The sequence below is a fragment of the Dipodomys merriami genome, unplaced genomic scaffold (genome assembly GCF_024711535.1).
Source record: "Dipodomys merriami isolate MVZ:Mamm:240054 unplaced genomic scaffold, mDipMer1.0.p SCAF_271, whole genome shotgun sequence".
Lineage (NCBI taxonomy): Eukaryota > Metazoa > Chordata > Mammalia > Rodentia > Heteromyidae > Dipodomys > Dipodomys merriami.
Window position 1 is genome coordinate 161,145 of NW_027204171.1, and position 18,338 is coordinate 179,482.

General features: G+C 44.2%; 1 protein-coding gene across 6 annotated transcripts in view; it reads right to left on the bottom strand.

The window, feature by feature from the left end:
* Nucleotides 1-1,989: 1,989 nt before the first annotated feature.
* Pcbd2 (pterin-4 alpha-carbinolamine dehydratase 2) overlaps nucleotides 1,990-18,338 on the bottom strand; it is a 47,844-nt gene continuing 31,495 nt past the window's right edge. For all 6 annotated transcript variants that reach the window (XM_070036440.1, XM_070036441.1, XM_070036442.1 and 3 more), the window contains 2 exons: nucleotides 4,080-4,160; nucleotides 1,990-2,228 (listed from right to left, as the gene is read on the bottom strand). In XM_070036440.1, coding sequence (XP_069892541.1) covers nucleotides 2,133-2,228; nucleotides 4,080-4,160 — 177 coding nt within the window. In that variant the 3' untranslated portion in view covers nucleotides 1,990-2,132. The remainder of the gene's footprint in view (nucleotides 2,229-4,079; nucleotides 4,161-18,338) is intronic.

Sequence of the window (18,338 nt, forward strand, 5' to 3'; positions counted from 1 at the left end):
TGGAAGTCAGGCTAGTGCTCAGACGCCTCAACCACCCACCACTTTCCGCCTCCGTCCAAATCATCAAGAACCCCCCCCACACACACACTTATTCTTATTGATCCAGGGTTCCTAAACCCTAACAAGTCAGAAAGCTAACTACCATTTCCAGAACTTCCATTATTAATTTCGCTTGAGAAAAAGACACTGTGAAAAAAAATGTGCTGGCCCTGGCTTATCATCTGTGGAGGTCATCTGAGGGGGTCATAGGTCATGTCTGTTTAATTCCTCTCTAATGATCGTTCAGAAGGAAGGAGGAGGAAAAACAAAAGCTTCCCACATCAGAGAAACCACCATCATCACACAAGGGGCAGGAACAGGCTAGCGCCCGGGGACCTCCATCTTTGACAACGTCTCTTTCAAGATGCAAAGTCAGTTACTTGAAGCAAGTCTGGAGATTCAGTCTGCCTGACTTCCCCACCTGATGGAGGCTCTTTGCCTCTCCCTAGTATAAAGTTTATGAGTTCCAGCAGATACAACACCTTTCACATAGACTTGGGTCAAACCCTCACATGGATGCTAATTGGTAACCATGTTCCTAGAAGAGCCACATCCAGCCCTCCCCACGATTCTTCCCGTCCTCCATGTTCCCACAGTTAACAAACACAGTCCCTGAGGATTATGGTCAAAGGGATGGCATTCATGATCCAGTACAAGGAGTTAAGGGACACCATAGAGGAACAAACCAACCCAGAAGGGAGAATAGGCTTGCTCTACGTTCAGCATTTGAGATGGTGGCATTGTGGCATGTATGATAACCACGGCTTCCCTGGGATGCTTACTGAAGGGCAGAGGGTCATGCCATGCTATCTGGAATTTGCCGTCAGATGCCAAGTTTGGTTCCCACCTGGGGCATGGGGTGGCCGGGGAGGGCCAGGTTGCTGCTTCTAACAGAATCATTCTCTGGCCTCTGAAGTTGGATGTCTTACAAAAATGATCCTCATTAAACCTTGAAGCTGTGAACTCACGGTTCAGGGGTCACAACCTGTAAATGATGAAAAGCATCCTCAGCTCCTCCCTAGCTCTGTGAGTTCAACAGTGACGGCGGGTGTTTGTGCCAGCGTATCTTCCTGCAAGCTGTCTTCTCCTTCAACAACAACAACAAAATACAACCAAAAGCCTGGCACCAGTGGCTCATGCCTATAATCCAAGCTACTCAGGAGACTGAGATCTGGGATTACAGTTGCAAGCCAGGCCAGAAAGTCTGTGACACTTACCTCCAATTAACCAGCAAAAAGCAGGACTTTGGAGGTGTGGCTCAAGTGATAGTCGGCCTTGAGCAGCAAAAGCTAAGGGATAGCACCCAGGTCCCAAGTTTAAACTGCAGTACTGGCACACACATGTGTATGTATACACACACACACACACACACACAGACACACACACACACACACATCCAAACCAAGACAGTTTTCTCAATATTTGTGACTTCTGTATTGTAATTAAGTACATAAGTTACAACAGCAGCTAAGAGCCAAAGCAACTTTAGCTTCCTAAGAATTATTATATAACAAGTTGTCATGTCAAAAAAGAACTTTACAACTTTGGTGGGGGGGGGAGGATTGGGTAGGGAGTGGGGGGAAGGGGGGCGGCTGGGAAGGGATGGGAAGGGGAAACAAAGGAGGAGGCTACAATGCTTGATAAGAAATGTACTCATTATCTTGCCCAGGTAATTGTAACCCCTCTATACAGTATTTTCACAATAAAAAATAAATGAATTTTTTAAAAAAGAATTACTATATAACTCCATTATGATTCTTTTTCTAACGTATACCTATTCTCTAACACATCTATAAAAATCATGATTTTGAATTTCTGGATTATAAAGTGTGTGAACATTCTCCTATCCCAATTTTTGGTCATTAAAAACACGACTTCTATAACTTAATAATTACCTGGGTTGGTTTATCGTATGTATGTGAATAGATACAAGGAAAAAATGCCTCAGGCTCAGGTTTCGATCATTTTGTATTTAAGAACTGATTATACAAAACATAAAACTGCCAGTGGGTTTACAACGCCGTCTGTTGGTGTGCGGTGCCCGTCACAGCCTCTCGCCTGTGCTCAGCACGGATCCACGCACGAGGGGGCAGTCACACCGCAGCGGCGACTTTCTCAATAAACTGCGCCAGCTTCACATCTCTCCTGGTCAGCCCGCCGCAGTCATGGGAGGTGAGAGTTATCTGGACCTAAGAGAAGGACAAGTGGATTTCAGGGCCCTGGAATTCTCCTTGGGTGGCTCAGAAGTCAATCTATTATTCAGCGATCACATTTGAGACTGGTGGGATTAAACGATTTGGAAAACACTGCGTCACGAATAAACCCAGTGAACGCAGGGGGCCAGCAGCCACCCAGGATAAAAAGGATATGAGAACTCGGCCGCCAGGGTCTCAAAGCCTTGCTTCTTGTGGGGTGGGGGGTTTGGGGGGGAGCCATCAAGTTCCATTTGAACTCAATAGTCAAATTATACTGACTATTTTAAGGCCACTGAGAAAAACCAAGTGTCCAAATGTAACATCTTAGCAATCATGTTAGGAAAGCACATTTCCAAAAAAGGGAAGGGGAAGATTCTTGTTATATTTTATTAGTATCAATTAGTTGTAAAAGGGGAGGAGGGGGCTTTTCATATAGAACATTGCTTTTTTTTTTTTTTTTTTTTTTGGTCGGTTGTTGGGCTTGAACTCTGGGCCTGGGCGCTGTCCCTCAGCTCTTCAGCTTAAGGCTAGTGCTCAACCACTTGAGCCACAGCGCCACTTCTGGCCTTTTCTGCTTATGCGGCGCTGAGGAATCAAACCCAGGGCCTCATGCATGCAAGGCAAGCACCTACCACTGAGCCACCTTCCCAGCCTAGAACATTGCTTCTTAACCAAAAAATAAAAAATAAAAAATTAGGGGCCAAGAGAAGCCAATTAGGAAAGAAAGATTCATCCTTATATTAGGATACTTTATTAATTTTTTAAATTACAAACATGAGCCAGGTGCTGGCAGCCTTTAATCTTAGCTATTCAGGAGGCTGAGCTCTGAGGATCACAGTTGAAGCCCGGGTAGGCAAGCCCATGACTCTTATCTCCAATTAATCACGGAAAAACGCTGAAAGTGGTGCTGTGGCTCAAGTGGTAGAGTGTTAGCCTTGAACAAAAATGAGCCTAGGAACAGTGCACAGACCCTGAGTTCAATCCCAGGATTGGCCAAAAGAAAAAAAATTACAAACATGGTAAAGTTTTCTTTTTCCAAAGTGTACATAAAAAGAGAATATAACTCCTCAAAGAATCCAGATGACAGACATTCCAAACAAGTGACCACAGACAAGGACATCTTCGGGAGAGAAGCTTCTTCTTACTCTGCCCTAAAACTTCGTAGTCTGTCCTGTGTCTGCGGAGTTGAACAAGCATTATGTAAAGTACAATGAGCTTAGTGAGGCTAGAGTGTCCTACCTGCTACCATTTCCTTCAAGAAATCACTCTCAATTTGAACATTTCCCCAATGGCTGGTGTCCAAGTATAATTTAGAAACCTAACCTGGCCCAACTTCGTCATATTCATTCTAGGAGGCGAGCATGAGCGCATTCACCATGCTTATGACCGTTCCTATAATTTGTTATTCATTTGTCATAACACACAGTGGGTTTACTGAGAACCCAGTAAGAGAATACTTTCTTAGCATAATGGCATTTAGCTTCATAATGATAAGGCATAAAAACAAGACAGTTTCTTAAAAGTCCATAATGAATGAGTCTGATGTGAGTGGACTGGGTTACCTTGTTATACACACTGAACACAAGAGAACTTGGTTATCTTTTTTTTGGGGGGGGGGGTGGGGGGGGTCAGTCATAGGGCTTGAACTCTTGGCCTGGGCGCTGTCCCTCAGCTCTTCAGCTCAAGGCGAGCGCTCTACCACTTGAGCCACAGTGCCATGTCTGGTTTTCTGGTGGTTCATTGGAGATCAGAGTCTCACGGACTTTCCTGCCCTGGGCTGGCTGTGAACCGTGATCTCAGCTTCGGACTGGGTTATCTTGTTGCACACATTGAACACGAGCAGACCTTGTTGTACACGTTGAACCATTCGGGGTGATGGTTCATCTTCTCCGCCTGCAGGGCCACTCGAGACATAAAGCCAAATGCCTGCAGGGAAAAAAAAAAAGAAGAAGACAATGAAGAAAAGGTCAGGATAACTGCATCCAGTGTCCTGGGCCCTGGAGAAGTGTGCAGGGGGGCGGGGGGGCGGGGAGGAGGCGCGAGGAGGGGAGCCGGGCAGCACAGTGCCCTGCTGCTCAGCAGGAGCAGGGGGAACAATCAGCCTCAAATAAACAAACCAGGAAATTGGTCTCACCCACTGACTGGTCTGGACTGTTTAATTGTCCTGGGGCCTAGCACAGGAATGCCTCCCCGCCTTCTTCCCGATCCCCTCCCCGCCAGTCCCCTCCCTACCCCAGCCCTGGGTGTCTCTACCTGGCCTCAGGCCTGAGCAGGCAGCCACCTTGCTGTTGCTTTTGTTTTGGGGACTGGGTTGCTAAGGCACAGAACACACAGCACAGCGCACAGCGCAAGGAAGGCACTGGCGGGCAGGAGCTACGGCTTCCTTACCACACCTCTCAGTGCAGGATGGGAGGCCCGCCCGCCCCTCGGCTCCCCTCCCCACTGGCAAGGGGGCGGGGCTGCCTGCTGGGGTCCTTGGCTGGTGCCCAGGCCGCTGTTTGAGGGGACAGCGCTGGCCCTTGGCCTCAGTGAAGAAGCAAAGGCAGCCCGGCCACAGGCCACCGCGTGGTCCTGGGAGGCGCCACGTGAAATGCAGCAGAAGGCAAACTTGCTCTGAGAGCAAGAAAACGAAAAAAACATTTTTTTGCTTGCTTGCTTTCAGATTTTTATGAGGGTGATTGCCGACAATAGCACTGTGAGAAGGCTGAGCACCCCTGAGACTCAGTAATGGTCCCAGGCCCACCCACATAAACCAATATTTAACTTCAATACCCTATCCAGAAAAACCTACCTGACATCAGCGGGGCCACTGCTCTGCTATTGGACTCTAGAGTGCGTTTCCTGCTTAGCAGAAAGACAAGCCAGGCCATCTTTTTATCTTTATTTTTTCCCCATTGGTGGTGGGGCTTGAACTCTGGGCCTGGGCGCTGTCCCTCAGCTCTTCAGCTCAAGGCAAGCACTCTACCACCTGAGCCACAGCGCCACTTCTGGTTTTCTGGCGATTCATTGGAGATCAGAGTCTCCCAGACTTTCCTGCCACTTCCAGCTTTTTCTGCTTATGTGGTGCTGAGGAATCGAACCCAGGGTCTCATGCATGGAAGGCAAGCGCTCTACAACTGAGCCACCTTCCCAGCCCCTATGTACAATTTTTAAACACACATTCAAAAGCCATCCAAATTGATCTTTTCCTCGATGTTGCATATTTTCCTTCAGCTGCCATGCATTTTAGAAAATATCACAATTCTGACAAACCATACAGAATTACTTATAGCTCATTCTTAGGAACAAGGATATTCAATCAGCTCTGAGGACACAGATCATTCTACATTCCTCAGCGTGACAGAATCAAATCTTCACGATACTCGCTTGCAAGGTATCTTACCTCCCAGTAAGAGCTAAAGATCTTCAGGCCTCCCGACTTCACTCTATGAGAGAAAGCTAGAAATAGCTCAAGGCATGGGGCTGGGAAGGTGGCTCAGTGGTAGAGCACTTGCCTTGCATGCATGAGGCCCTGGGTTCGATTCCTCAGCACCACATAAGCAAAACGAAAAGAGCCAGAAGTGGCACTGTGGCTCAAATGGTAGAGTGCTAGCCTTGAGCTGAAGAGCTGAGGGACAGCGCCCAGGCCCAGAGTTCAGGCCCCACGACTGGACCCAAAAAAAAAAAAAAAAAAAAAGAAATAGCTCAAGGCAGCATGGACACCATCAACAACCAGTAAAACTTAAAACAGCACAGGACCAAGGACATGAGCAGAATGAAACAAATTAACAAGAACTAAGGAGAAGTGCAAAATAATAAATACCTAAGACAAAGGAAATGTAAAACTAAATGGTACTTAGAACAAAAGAATGCAAGAGACTTGGGGGAAAAAAAGGCAGACATAGTTCAAGAAAAGCTTCCAAAAAAATGAAAGATGTAAATCTGTAGATTATAAAAAAAAAATTCGCTCATGAATACCTATCCTAGTAAAGTCAGTGAGCTTGGAAGAGAAATCCTTGACATCTAGTAAAAAAGATGAATTCATATGAAGGATGAAAAGAATCTACTTCCAGGCTACTAGTAGCTCATGCCTGTAAATCTACCCAGGAGGGTGAGATTTAAAGCCAGCCAGGGAACAATAGTCTTCGAGAGTGTATTTCCAAAACAACCAGTAAAAGGCTAGACTGGAGGTGTGGCTCTAGTGGTAGAGCACCAGCCAAACAAGCATTGAGGCTTTTGGTTCAACCATTGTTAAATTCCTCATACCAACATTCAATATAAAATCAGAGGAACAATTCCTATACAGACTTCAGAAAAAAACAAGAATTTTATTTTTTTTTATTTTTTTTTATTTTTTTTTGGGTCCAGTCATGGGGCCTGAACTCTGGGCCTGGGCGCTGTCCCTCAGCTCTTCAGCTCAAGGCTAGCACTTTACCACTTGAGCCACAGTGCCACTTCCGGCTTTTTTTGCTTATGTGGTGCTGAGGAATCGAACCCAGGGCCTCATGCATGGAAGGCAAGCGCTCTACCACTGAGCCACCTTCCCAGCCCCAAAACAAGAATTTTATACCCGGCCAAACTACTGTTCAAAATCAAATGTACCAGGCAGATATTTCAGAAGAGTAATCATTCAACCAATCCTCTCAAGCCATCCTTCCTGAGGAAACAAATGGAGAGCTGCAAGAGATAAGTAGAAAAGCTACACCAAAGCTACTGTCAATCAGAAGGTAAATTCACTCAGCCATAGGAACACATCTAACATATTGTGGTGATAAAGTTACAGAATAAAATGCATTATGGACTATTAAATGGGTAGAAGAAAAAGGGAAGGAGCTAAGGTAGACAGGTGACGCCAAAACCTCGGCAAGCCTCAACGATCATGTTTTACAGACATGTCTATCTTAAGAGCAAATAAAACATACATACTAAAGCTGGGCATAGGGTAGACTATACCCCAGCACTCAGAAAGAGACGTGGCAAGAGGATCAGGAGTTCGAAGCCAGCGTCGGCTACGTGGTTCAGGTTTGGCCTGAGCTACTCAACAAGACTCTACCTCAAAAAAAAAAAAAAAAAAAAAAAGTCACACACCTGTATTTGTATTTGTACGTGTTTGCACAACAGAACTAAAAAATATTATAAACTACAACTGAACAGTAACAGCAAAGTAGAACTAGCAGAAGAACAATTCTGGCAGCTTGGGAGGAACACTACTTGAAGAACGAGAGGGTTGGTAGCAGGCACTGGAGAAAGAGATCTGGAAAGGTTTAAGGAGGCTGCCCGTAGCCTGCCCACCTCAAGTGATTCCCACTTTTCTTCTTCCCCGCTTCCCTTCCCTCGTGGACCTCATGGTATGCCAAAGACTCGGCGATTTTTTTTAATACTATTATTTCCAAAACTAACCAAAATAAATGTTTGAAGACAGGTACATATATATGCAAATTTTCTTATTTAAAATTATAGTTATATTAGAGCTGGTGGCTCATGGCTGTAATCCTACCTATTCAGAAGGCTGAAAGCTGAGGATCATACTTTGAAGCCAGCCCAGGCAGAAAAATATGTGAGACTCTTATTTCCAGTAAACTACTCCGAAAAAGCAGGAAGTGGCACTGTGGATCAAGTGGTAGAGCACTAGCCTTGAGCAAAAGGAGCTCAGGGACAGTGCTCAGACCCTGAGTTCAAGCCCTAGAACACACACACACACACACACACACACACACACACACACACACACACACACACACACACACACACACACACACACACACACACACACACACACACACACACACACACTATAATATCTATAAAGTCAAAATTAAAAAACATTCCCACACAAAGTATAACTTAAATGAAATTTTAAAACATACCAAAAAATCCATATCATAATTTAAAATAATGGAGAAAAATACTAGTTTTTTCATGTTTTATCAGACTAAAAATAGCTGTCCAAAAAACAAAGAGCCTAAATCCAAGCAATTAAAAAAAAGAAACCTGGGCTGGGAAGGTGGCTCAGTGGTAGAGCGCTTGCCTTACATGCATGAGGCCCTGAGTTCGATTCCTCAGCACCACATAAGAAAAAAGCCGGAAGTGGCGCTGTGGCTCAAGTGGTAGAGCGCTAACCTTGAGCTGAAGAGCTGAAGGACAGCGCCCAGGCCCAGAGTTCAGGCCCCACGACCGGACCCCCTCCTCCCCCCCCAAAAAAATAAGAAACCTGCTGAGTATTGGTGGCTCCCAGCTGTAATCCTAGTTTATTTAGGAGGCTGAAATCTGAGGGCTGCAGTTCAAAGCCCACTGAAGCAAGGAAGTGGGTGAGACTCAATCTCAAGCACTAAAAAAAAAAAAAAAAAAAGCTGGAAGTAGAGCTGTTGCTCAAGTGCTACAGTGCTAGCCTTGAGTAAAGAAGAAAAAAAAAAACAAAACTCAAGGACTGAAACCTAGGCTGAATTCAAGCTCCAGGACAGAAGAGAGAGGAGAGACAGGAAAGATTGGGGGGGGGGGGGGGGAGGACAGGGGGAAGGGTGAGAGAAGAGGGAGGAAGAGAGAGATCTTAACACTGGATCACAAAGCAAAGTTCAACCACAGGCAATAAAAGCACAATAGCAAATACAACACACACACACACACACACACACATATACACACAATCAGATAGGTTGGCATAGGGCAAAACATTAAAAGTTATAGAGTGGTTATTTACTTATATAAAGTACATCCACAGTAAAGATCAAGTAATTATGATTATACTACAAATAACACAGCATCAAGATTAATGAGACACAGGACAAACAGAAGCATTTATGATTGGAGACTTTAATTTCTTCTCTCAACATATTATAGATTAAGCAAACAGAAGTAATGACAGGACATACTTACATACAAAATTTAAAAGGTAAATCCGATGTCTTTTAAGCTCTAAAAACTGAGACTACAGCTTTTAAGTACCCACTGGATATTCACAGATATTGAATTTTTTACTCACAATAAAAAAAAACTCAATCAATTCCAAAAAGTAGAAATAGGTCGCCAACATTCTCTGATAAAACTAAAAAGAAAAAGATGTAAAAGAAAAAAAAAAATACCACCTGCAATTATTTTTAAAGTCTTCTTTTAAAACACTTGATCAAAGAAGGAAAAAACTTAACATTAAATAAAAACTAATAATGCAAGTATTATTATACTTAGGACACATCTAAAGCAATAACCAAAGTAAATATAAACTTTAAAAATATTTAAATGAGGGGCTGGGAAGGTGGCTCAGTGGTAGAGCGCTTGCCTTGCATGCCTGAGGTCCTGAGTTTGATTCCTCAGCACCACATAAGCAAAAAGAAAAAAGCCGGAAGTGGCACTGTGGCTCAAGTGGTAGAGCGCTAGTCTTGAGCTGAAGAGCTGAGGGACAGCGACAGCGCCCAGGCCCAGAGTTCAAGCCCCAGGACCGACAGAAAGAAAAAAAGAAATAGGATGGAAAATATTTTAAATCCAAACAGGGACTGCGAATAGGGAGCATATAGCAGTCTTAGACAAAAACAATTAGAAAATATATTGGAAAATTTATCTGGGTGTAGAAGTAAGCTTTAATGTATAAATTCTATACACAGAAAGCTTAAGAGCCACTACTAAAAACCAGGTAACTCTCATGACATTGAAAATGCTTCCAGCTGAATGCTGGTGGCTCACGCCTGTCATCCTAGCCACCCGGGAGGCTGAGATCTAAGGATCACAGTTCAAAGCCAGCCTGGGCAGGAAAAGTCTGTGAGACTCTTATCTCCAATAAACCACTCAGAAAACTGGAAGTGGTGCTGTGGCTCAAGTGGTAGAGCGCTCGCCTTGAGCGGAAGAGCTGAGGGACAGCGCCCAGGCCCAGAGTTCAAGCCCCACAACCAACAACAACAACAACAAAAGTTCCTATACCTTTTTTTTTTTTAATGGGCAATGTCCTTTGTCCATACAAAGTAAAAATTCAGAATGGTTCTAAAACATAAAAACTGCTCAAAGGGCTGAGTTCATGTGGTAGAATGCCTGCCTAGCAAGCACAAGGCCCGATCCTATGTTCCAACTCTAATACTAAGACAACAGAAAACAGAAACAAAGGCCTGCTCCATCTCATTCATAAGAGAAGCACAAATCAAAACTAAGCTAAACATAGTAGTTTGTTAATAATATTCTGCTGATGAAGATGAAAAAGAAAAGCATTTTTGTACATTGTTGTTGTGTATAATTTGATACATTCATCAAGGAAGTCAGTCTGACACTATCCATATTAAAAATGTCGCCACTTTTAAGGGGGGGGGGAGGACAAAAACCCAAACAATTTCACTTCTAGGCATCTTTCCTGGAAGACACATTCAGACTTAATTGAAAAGTTGTGCCACTTTTTTGTAACATGACAGCATCACTGCCCAGAATAGATACAGACTTGGAACTAAGTGGTCTGTGTGGTACACTTATACACTGAAATACATGCAGCCATTAAGTGTCCTAAGGACAGGAGAATGCCTCCAAGATTGCTAAGTGAGAAAGACAGGAATAATGGTAGTCTGTGCATTGTATATGAAAGAATATGCATGAATATCCCGAGAATGATACACAAGAAGGATAACGGGTAATAGCGAATGTCAGGAGAGTGTAAGAACCAAACCGAGTGATTAAGAATTTAGGAAGGGAAAAAGAGACAATATTCTTTGGTACCATTCATATCTGTACCATATCTATATCTATATCTATATCTATATATACACACACACCCCTATATACACACATATACATATTCACATATATATGTATATCTATCTATTCAATCCATAGTTTTAGAAATTAGTTTGGGGAGAAAAAGTGACCAAACCATGCAAATGAAGTCCCTACCATAAAGGGAACTAGAATCCTGAAATGCACGTAATATGGTTCATATTAAAATATTTTGGCTCATGTTAACTTCTTAACATATGCCTACCTGTTTAGGTGGGTTTTTAGTGCCAATTTACAGCATAGTTTGTCTATGAGCCATGTTCTGCCCAGCCACGGCCGTTTCAAACCAACATATGGCCAACAAATAACATATAATGGCTGATAATGGTTTCAGTCTTTCCTCTATTGCAAATTACAAACATTTTATGAACTAGTCAGTGAATGCATGATGAGGTATGACTTTTTAAGTCACTCTGCCATTTGAAGGAAGGTAAGCATTACAATCACAGTAAATTGAGCCAATAAAGTTTGTCATTTGGAAATCTCCAAACCATCAGCAATTAAAGATTCTTTCCATGAACCCCCAAATCAAGTATTCTTTGGGAACTTTAATTTTTCCAAAAGTCCCTCTTGTTTCACTTTATTCCACGGAATAAAGGGCTATGAAAGACTATCAGATGCACAAAACCAAAGCAAAAAACCTGTATCAGTCTGTGAAATGTTTAACAGCACCCTGAATTAAAAATGCAGCCTCAGTCCAAATAACATGTATGAGTTATTAAAGTTCTAAGACTTGACTTCTAGCACATATTTACAATACAAATCTTTCATTACTCAGAGAGATTCTCTTTGATATATGTCCTTTAAATCAGCTGCCTTTTATATTTTGATTATAGGCCATTTTAATTATGTACTAAAAAAGAACATATCTCCCACTAAGAAAATGAGCACCAGCTACTCTAAAGTAATTTCCCCAGCACAATCTCCATTAAGCCTCTAAATACTTCCTTTACTAATTCAATGAATTAGAACTCTATTGTTTATGAATCACCTTTATGTTTGTAGGCCTATAACCCTTCTTTTATAAAACACAATTGCTATGGAAGGAAATGATATTTATGTCTGATTAGAAATGAAAACACGATTACAAAAATCAGTTTGGGCATTTCTTCACGTCTTGAAACATGATCGGCAATTTACTCTAATTGGTGATCAAGGAAACTATCTTGTGATCAATTAAAGTAATTACCAGATTCCGGCAACACAACCTACCTTAATTTCAGCTAGAGTCTGCACTTCTTCAACTTTAATTAAAAATAATGAAAATTATTAAGCAAAATGCAAGGCAAGATCACTGCCAAGCACGTACATGTCACGGGACGAGACCTTCCCTTGGCAAGGGTGACTTAGCCATCCCATCAACCCTGCGAGGAAGGGCCTTCTGTCCCAGCGCGTGACTGCGTCTCGCCGTGGAGTCTCGCCGTGACCTTCGCATGGAAAGAAAGGCTCGTTCACTGTTCTCGCCACAACAAAGGAAACATGAGATCTCAATTTGCAGGCCCGAGAATATCCTCTAGAATCCTGAGGAACAAGCCCAACCAGAGATGTACCTCCATCTCTGTTCTTTTTTTTTTTTTTTTTTTTCCTCTCACTGATCAACTGCAGACTTTAGGGTCAGAGGCCTGGGTTCCATTCTAACTGCTACAAGTCTCTTAGCCATGTGGTATCAGAGAGTTCTTTAACCTTTGTTTCCTCACGGGCAAAAAGTGTCATCTCCACGGTGCGCCGGGCACTCTGTGAAGCACTTAGGTGACACGTGGAGAAAGGAAACTCACGTCCTGTGTTCACCGGGTACCAGGTACTCTGCTAAGCATTCTGTGATGCTAGGGATGGCATCGTGAACAGGTCCTGTGGCCAGGAAGGAAGAATTACTTCCCAATCCAAGGAGAGCGGCCTGAAGACCAAAGAGCCCCGCTTCTGCGAGGCTCACCACCAGAAACATCTTTTCAGAACGATTCCTTGAAGGGCGTTAGCTGGCTCAGGAAGATCTGTGGGACCCGGCAATGTGGTGGAGTGACTCTGAGTGGCGCAGGAGGCCATGTCGGAATCGGAAGTAAAGGCCCAGGCTGGGGCTCATTTCCTGGGCAGTATTGGCTTGTGTCTGATGCAGGCACAACCCCACCGCTCTTAGTCCATTAGACAATCTGTTCTCCATTTGATCCACTATCGAGTAGGGGGCTTTTCCAGACCCTGAACACCAGGCCCACAAGCCACTAGAAGAACGGGAGGCTCCACGGCACCCCCTCAGCTAGGGTGGTGAGTGTGCCGCTCATGAAAGCGCACCCGCTCCGAAATGCACCCCCCCCCCAGGAGCTATGACAGAACATTGTAGAGGGCTTCCAAAACATTATCTTCATCAGGCACCACACGCCTGTCATCCTAGCTACTCAGGAGGCTGAGATCGGAGGGTCACGGTTCAAAGCCAGCCCAGGCAGGAAAGTCCATGAGACTCTGATCTCCAATGAACCACCAGAAAACCAGAAATGGCGCTGTGGCTCACATGGTAGAGCACTCACCTTGAACTGAAGAGCTCAGGGACTGTGCTCAGGCCCAGAGTTCAAGACCCACAACCGACCAAAAAAATTATCTTATATCATCATTTTTTATATGTACCACAATATACTAAGCCAGTTGGAAAAAGAGGGCAGCTCTTTAGCTAATGACATGTATCATTTGTATTTGAGTGTGTGTGTGTGTGTGTGTGTGTGTGCGTGTGTGTGTGCATGTGCCAGTCCTAGAGCTTGAACTCAGGTCCCTGGGTACTATCCCCCAGAGTTTTCACTGAAGGCTGTCACTCTACCACTTGAGCCACAGCTCCACTTCCAAGTTTTTGGTGGTTAATGGGAGATGAATTGCATCATGGACTCTCCTGCCTGGATGGCTCTGAAATAGTGATCCTCAGATCTGAGCCACCTGAGTAGCTAGGACCACACCACCCTGCCCATCGTTAATATATCAAGTTAAATTTTTGTAAAAAAAAAAAAAAGATGAAACAGTTTTCTGTGGCAGAATCAGGCCTTACGCTGTATTAGTAAATATGCCCTAAACTACTGGACTACAGAAAGCTCTCATTAGACATATATACAATTCTATCTAAGGGCCTTCATTTCTGTTCTGTTCTTAGTACAGGTTCTCTCTCTGGATGGATTTCACACAGCCGATGTCTGCCAAAAAGATGTTCTGGGCAAGATGATCTTTTTCCTGAAAAGACACTACTTACTTCTCATTCCTCTGCCCATAAATTTAGGATTGCATTTCCCCATAGCTTCATCCGCTACTGTTGCCCAGACCCCCTACCCAGTCTGACTATCGGCTTCTTGACGTTCTCACAGTCGCCTTGAATCAGTGTATTTCACTCGTTAGCTGTCCACACATTCCCCAGACAGCAGACCCGAAACACGCGTTTCAAAACCACCCAAGAGGACTCTACCCGAGAAGCACTCATCACCAGAGTTTCCTAAGATCAAAATTTCTTCTAGCCTGGCGGCTCCCTGGGGCTGGTATCAGCGAAGTCCCGCTGGGAGCTTTCTCCTCTCCTGCTAGTAATCCAATTCATTGGCTTTCAGGGTCTCATGAGGTAAGGGGAATTGGAGAGACTAGCAAAGTTGTCGTTTGCTTTCTCTTAGCAATCCCTTTAAGAAGTAGAATGGAAGCCCCACGGGATTTGCAAAACTACAAATGCATTTAAGCCACTAGGGTAACAGAGTATCTGACCAAATACATTGGAAAAACGAAATAATAAATGACGGTCTGCTCTGAGCTTTCTCCTTTATAATTAACCGGTTCTTCAGAACTTAACAACTACTTAGCACTACATATAGCCAGCTTCTAGCTCACATGAAGCTGTTTGCCCTGATCTCATACTACAGAGCTTCGTGCATGGACTTTCGCAGAGCTAGAGAAAAGACAAAAGGCTTCTGCTTATACCACACATGAAAAGTCAAGATGCTACAAGAATATCCAAGAGTGCAGACAAGGCCCATACCTCATCATGGATGCCAGGGGGGCGGGGGGAACCTCAAAAATAATTTAAAGCACCAAAAAACAAAAAAGCAGTAATAGTACAGTCCCTATACTTTCTACAGGCAGTGTATCCAACATCTATCAACCACATAAAATAACATCAGCCCACCTCTCATCACAAAGTACCTGATGACAGAAAGAAGACTGTAAAACACCCACCCATCCACACCTAGCCTTTCTCTTAGTTACTTTTAAACTGGCAATCAAGTCCCCTTTGAAGAGTTTTAAAGGTTTAGAGTTTCTTCAAGGAGTGCCAGTGTTTTCTGCAAGAAACACGCATCGCCCAAACACTGATTGTGGCTGAGTAGAAGTCTTGCTCACTCGGCGGAGTCGTTCACTGTGGAGGAAATCAGCCTACCAGAGTCATGAGCTGAACGCCAAGCCAAGCAAGCAGCAGCCCCGAAAAGACCTCCGTCTCCTAAGCTGTCTGGGTTTATTTGTATCAAAGTGCACACATGGGGTTGTGAACTTGGAAACGTCCCTGAAACCTGTCTTCAGACACTGAGCTGACGCAAACCACAAATACGTCCAAAAGTTCTCACAACCTGTGATGAAGAGGCTTTAGGAGAGTTAAATTCTTACCTCTCTAGATTGAGAGCAGGCACTGGGTTTGGGGCTTGAAACAGTATTACCAAACAATTAAAGAAAGATCTTGGGGCTTACAGCCACATAGAGAGTGAAGCAAGCTAGCCCTCTTCTGGGTATCAGAAGACTCACGGGTCTGGGGAAGTATTGTCATCATAGTCCGAAAAATTCTAACTCTCGCTATGTTTTGCTCTGCGGCACAGCACCATTCCCAAACCTCCACCAGACTCTGTCAACCCAAGGCCAGCACACAGCTCCACCGGGGGGTGACAGAAGTCTCAAAAATGCAGAGCACTGAGCACACAAAACATGCCACCCTAGAACCCTGAAAAGGATCCCATTTGTTTGAATCATCCACAAGGTAATCTTGTGACTTTTTTTTTTAAACCTAGGAAATGTGTTCTGTGTGGCCAAACAAACCTAGCTGCATCTATGAATATAAATGGAAAATGCCTCAGTTTTCGTTGGAACTTTAGCGAGAATGCCAACAACTCGGAGAACAGCCAATGATAGAGGAAATATCTGAAAAGAAAAAAAAAAAGTGCTTTGGTCCCTCTATAAATTATCTTCACTTGGGCTGCTGATCTGTGCAGGAATTTTTTTTAAGTTTTGATTTTGTTTCAAAATTCGTCGTATCTTGAAAAGAAAACAAAGGTGTATATAAGCAAGAATGTCTGTCCTGTCCTCCTGAGAACAGTCCCTTCTCTCGGCAGGTGTGACAGGCTGCCAGAAGTTTCTTCGGATGGTCGTGGGGTTGGCTCTGAGAGGAGAGAGCAGCGCTTACCACTACTGATGCAGCTACAAAGCGATGGGGGGCGGGGGGGGGGGGAGCCACAATCCTTCACGTTTGTTTTTAGAAAAGCTTACTATTTCATACCTTATGCAAATCGTACTTTGTCTATTAGGCAATATTCGAGAAGTACACTCAAGTCAAATCAAAGGCTTCAAGAGCCTTGCCAAAAAGCACTGTGATTTTCCTATAAAAAATTATTCCAATTTGTTGATCTTACATAGGATGAAACATACTGTAACAATCTTCATAATTTATGTCCTGTTGGGACACAATGATTTAAAGTAACATAATACAGAGCCGCATCACAGCTAATCTAAACCACCTGACCAGATAAACACCAGCTTCCCTTCTCTCTTCAGCAAGGGCATTTCTGTTTATTGTCATATAGTTTCCTCATCCGAGGAGCACGCAGGGGAAAGACAGCCAACCCGCATTTCGGTGGGAGGCTGAGCTGGCCTTTCCCACGTCAGGGGTTTTGAGAGTACCCGGGCACCCGCACAATGTCAAGGGCTTACCAGACAGAAAACAACCCGAGAATTCCACCCTCCAAACCATTTACAGCGAAGCAAATGTACACGCAGCCAGGGCAATCCGGACCAGGTGTGGTGCTCTAAACCACCATCTTTTGGTTGTTTTTGAATGTCACTGAAAAGGTAATTCTTGGAAACAATTTATGAGGCTTCCTCCAATGAGCCAACTTTTATATATATATAAATGCTTCCATCGTGCCTTGTGTCATGGATACAAGGGACTTATGATTTGATTAACTAAAAAACTCAGACACCCCAAATTAACCTTTGTCGTTTGTGTGGGGTGAGGAATCCGAGTGGAAGGGGGGAAAAAAAAAAAGACAAAGAACGCAGCCCATCCCGGGCCGGGTTCAATTCTGAAACAGGACCAGGTGGGCCGATTCCGCAAGGGAGCTTTCTCCCAAGCCTGAATCCTTCAGCCTTCAGCCTCCTCCGAGTGAGCAGAACCTTAGAGGCTTGGGAGGGCTTGCCTGGAACCTGAGGACAGGGTCTAGAGTTTCAATCTCCAAAGCGGGGGGGGGGGGGGGGGGGGTGTAGAAGTGCAGGAACATATGTGCATTCGGCAGATAACGAGTCACTGAAAAATATTTTAAATCAAAACAAAACGCCTGTCTGACCAAATTTTTATAAACTTGGTCGGGAGAGAGGAAAACAAAACAATTGTTTAAGGGCGGTTTCAAATATTGCTTTCTGCTGTTACTGAGAATTTTCAAAGCTTTTCATGCTTCGTTGGTAACGGCTCTGCTTCACGAGCTGTTCTGGTGAAGTCCTGCCAAAGAAATGGTCTGATACACTTTATTACAAGCTTATCAATTTGCTTACCCAGGCAAATATATGTAATTATCTTTGCCCAGAAAGACCAATGTGAAATAGGGCTCCCTCTACTGAGCCAATAAGATGACTAAACCCCAGCAGGCAAGCCCTGCATCTGCTCCCCATCCTGCTCCACCAGGACCCACTCAACTTCTACGGATCCCCGAGTTCAGAACCTAGGCCTGACCTCTCCCAGGTAGCTGGACAAGGGCGGGTGCCATAGTGACACTGAGCTTTCTGATCTAGGAAGTTAGGGGGAAAATATGGCCAGGGGCCGGTGGCTCACATCTGTACTCCTAGCTACTCAGGAGGCTGAGATCTGAGGATCACAGTTCGAAGCCGGCCTGGGCAGGAAAGTCTGTGAAACTCTTATCTCCAATGAACCACCAAAGAGCTGGAAATAGAGCTGGGGCTCAAGTGGTAGGGTCCTGGCAGTGCCTAAGCCCAGAGTCCAAAAGCCTCAGGACTGGCGCCAAATAAAGTGGGGGTTGGAGGAAGGCGAAAATAATTTTGGAGTCTCCTTTTTCAGGCAATAGAAAGTTCAGTAACCTGGGTTTAGACCTGACATCTCTGCATCTGTGAAACTCAGTACAGGTAGCATTCCAAGCAAATGCTGTTAACTGTGACTTCTTGCCCTAA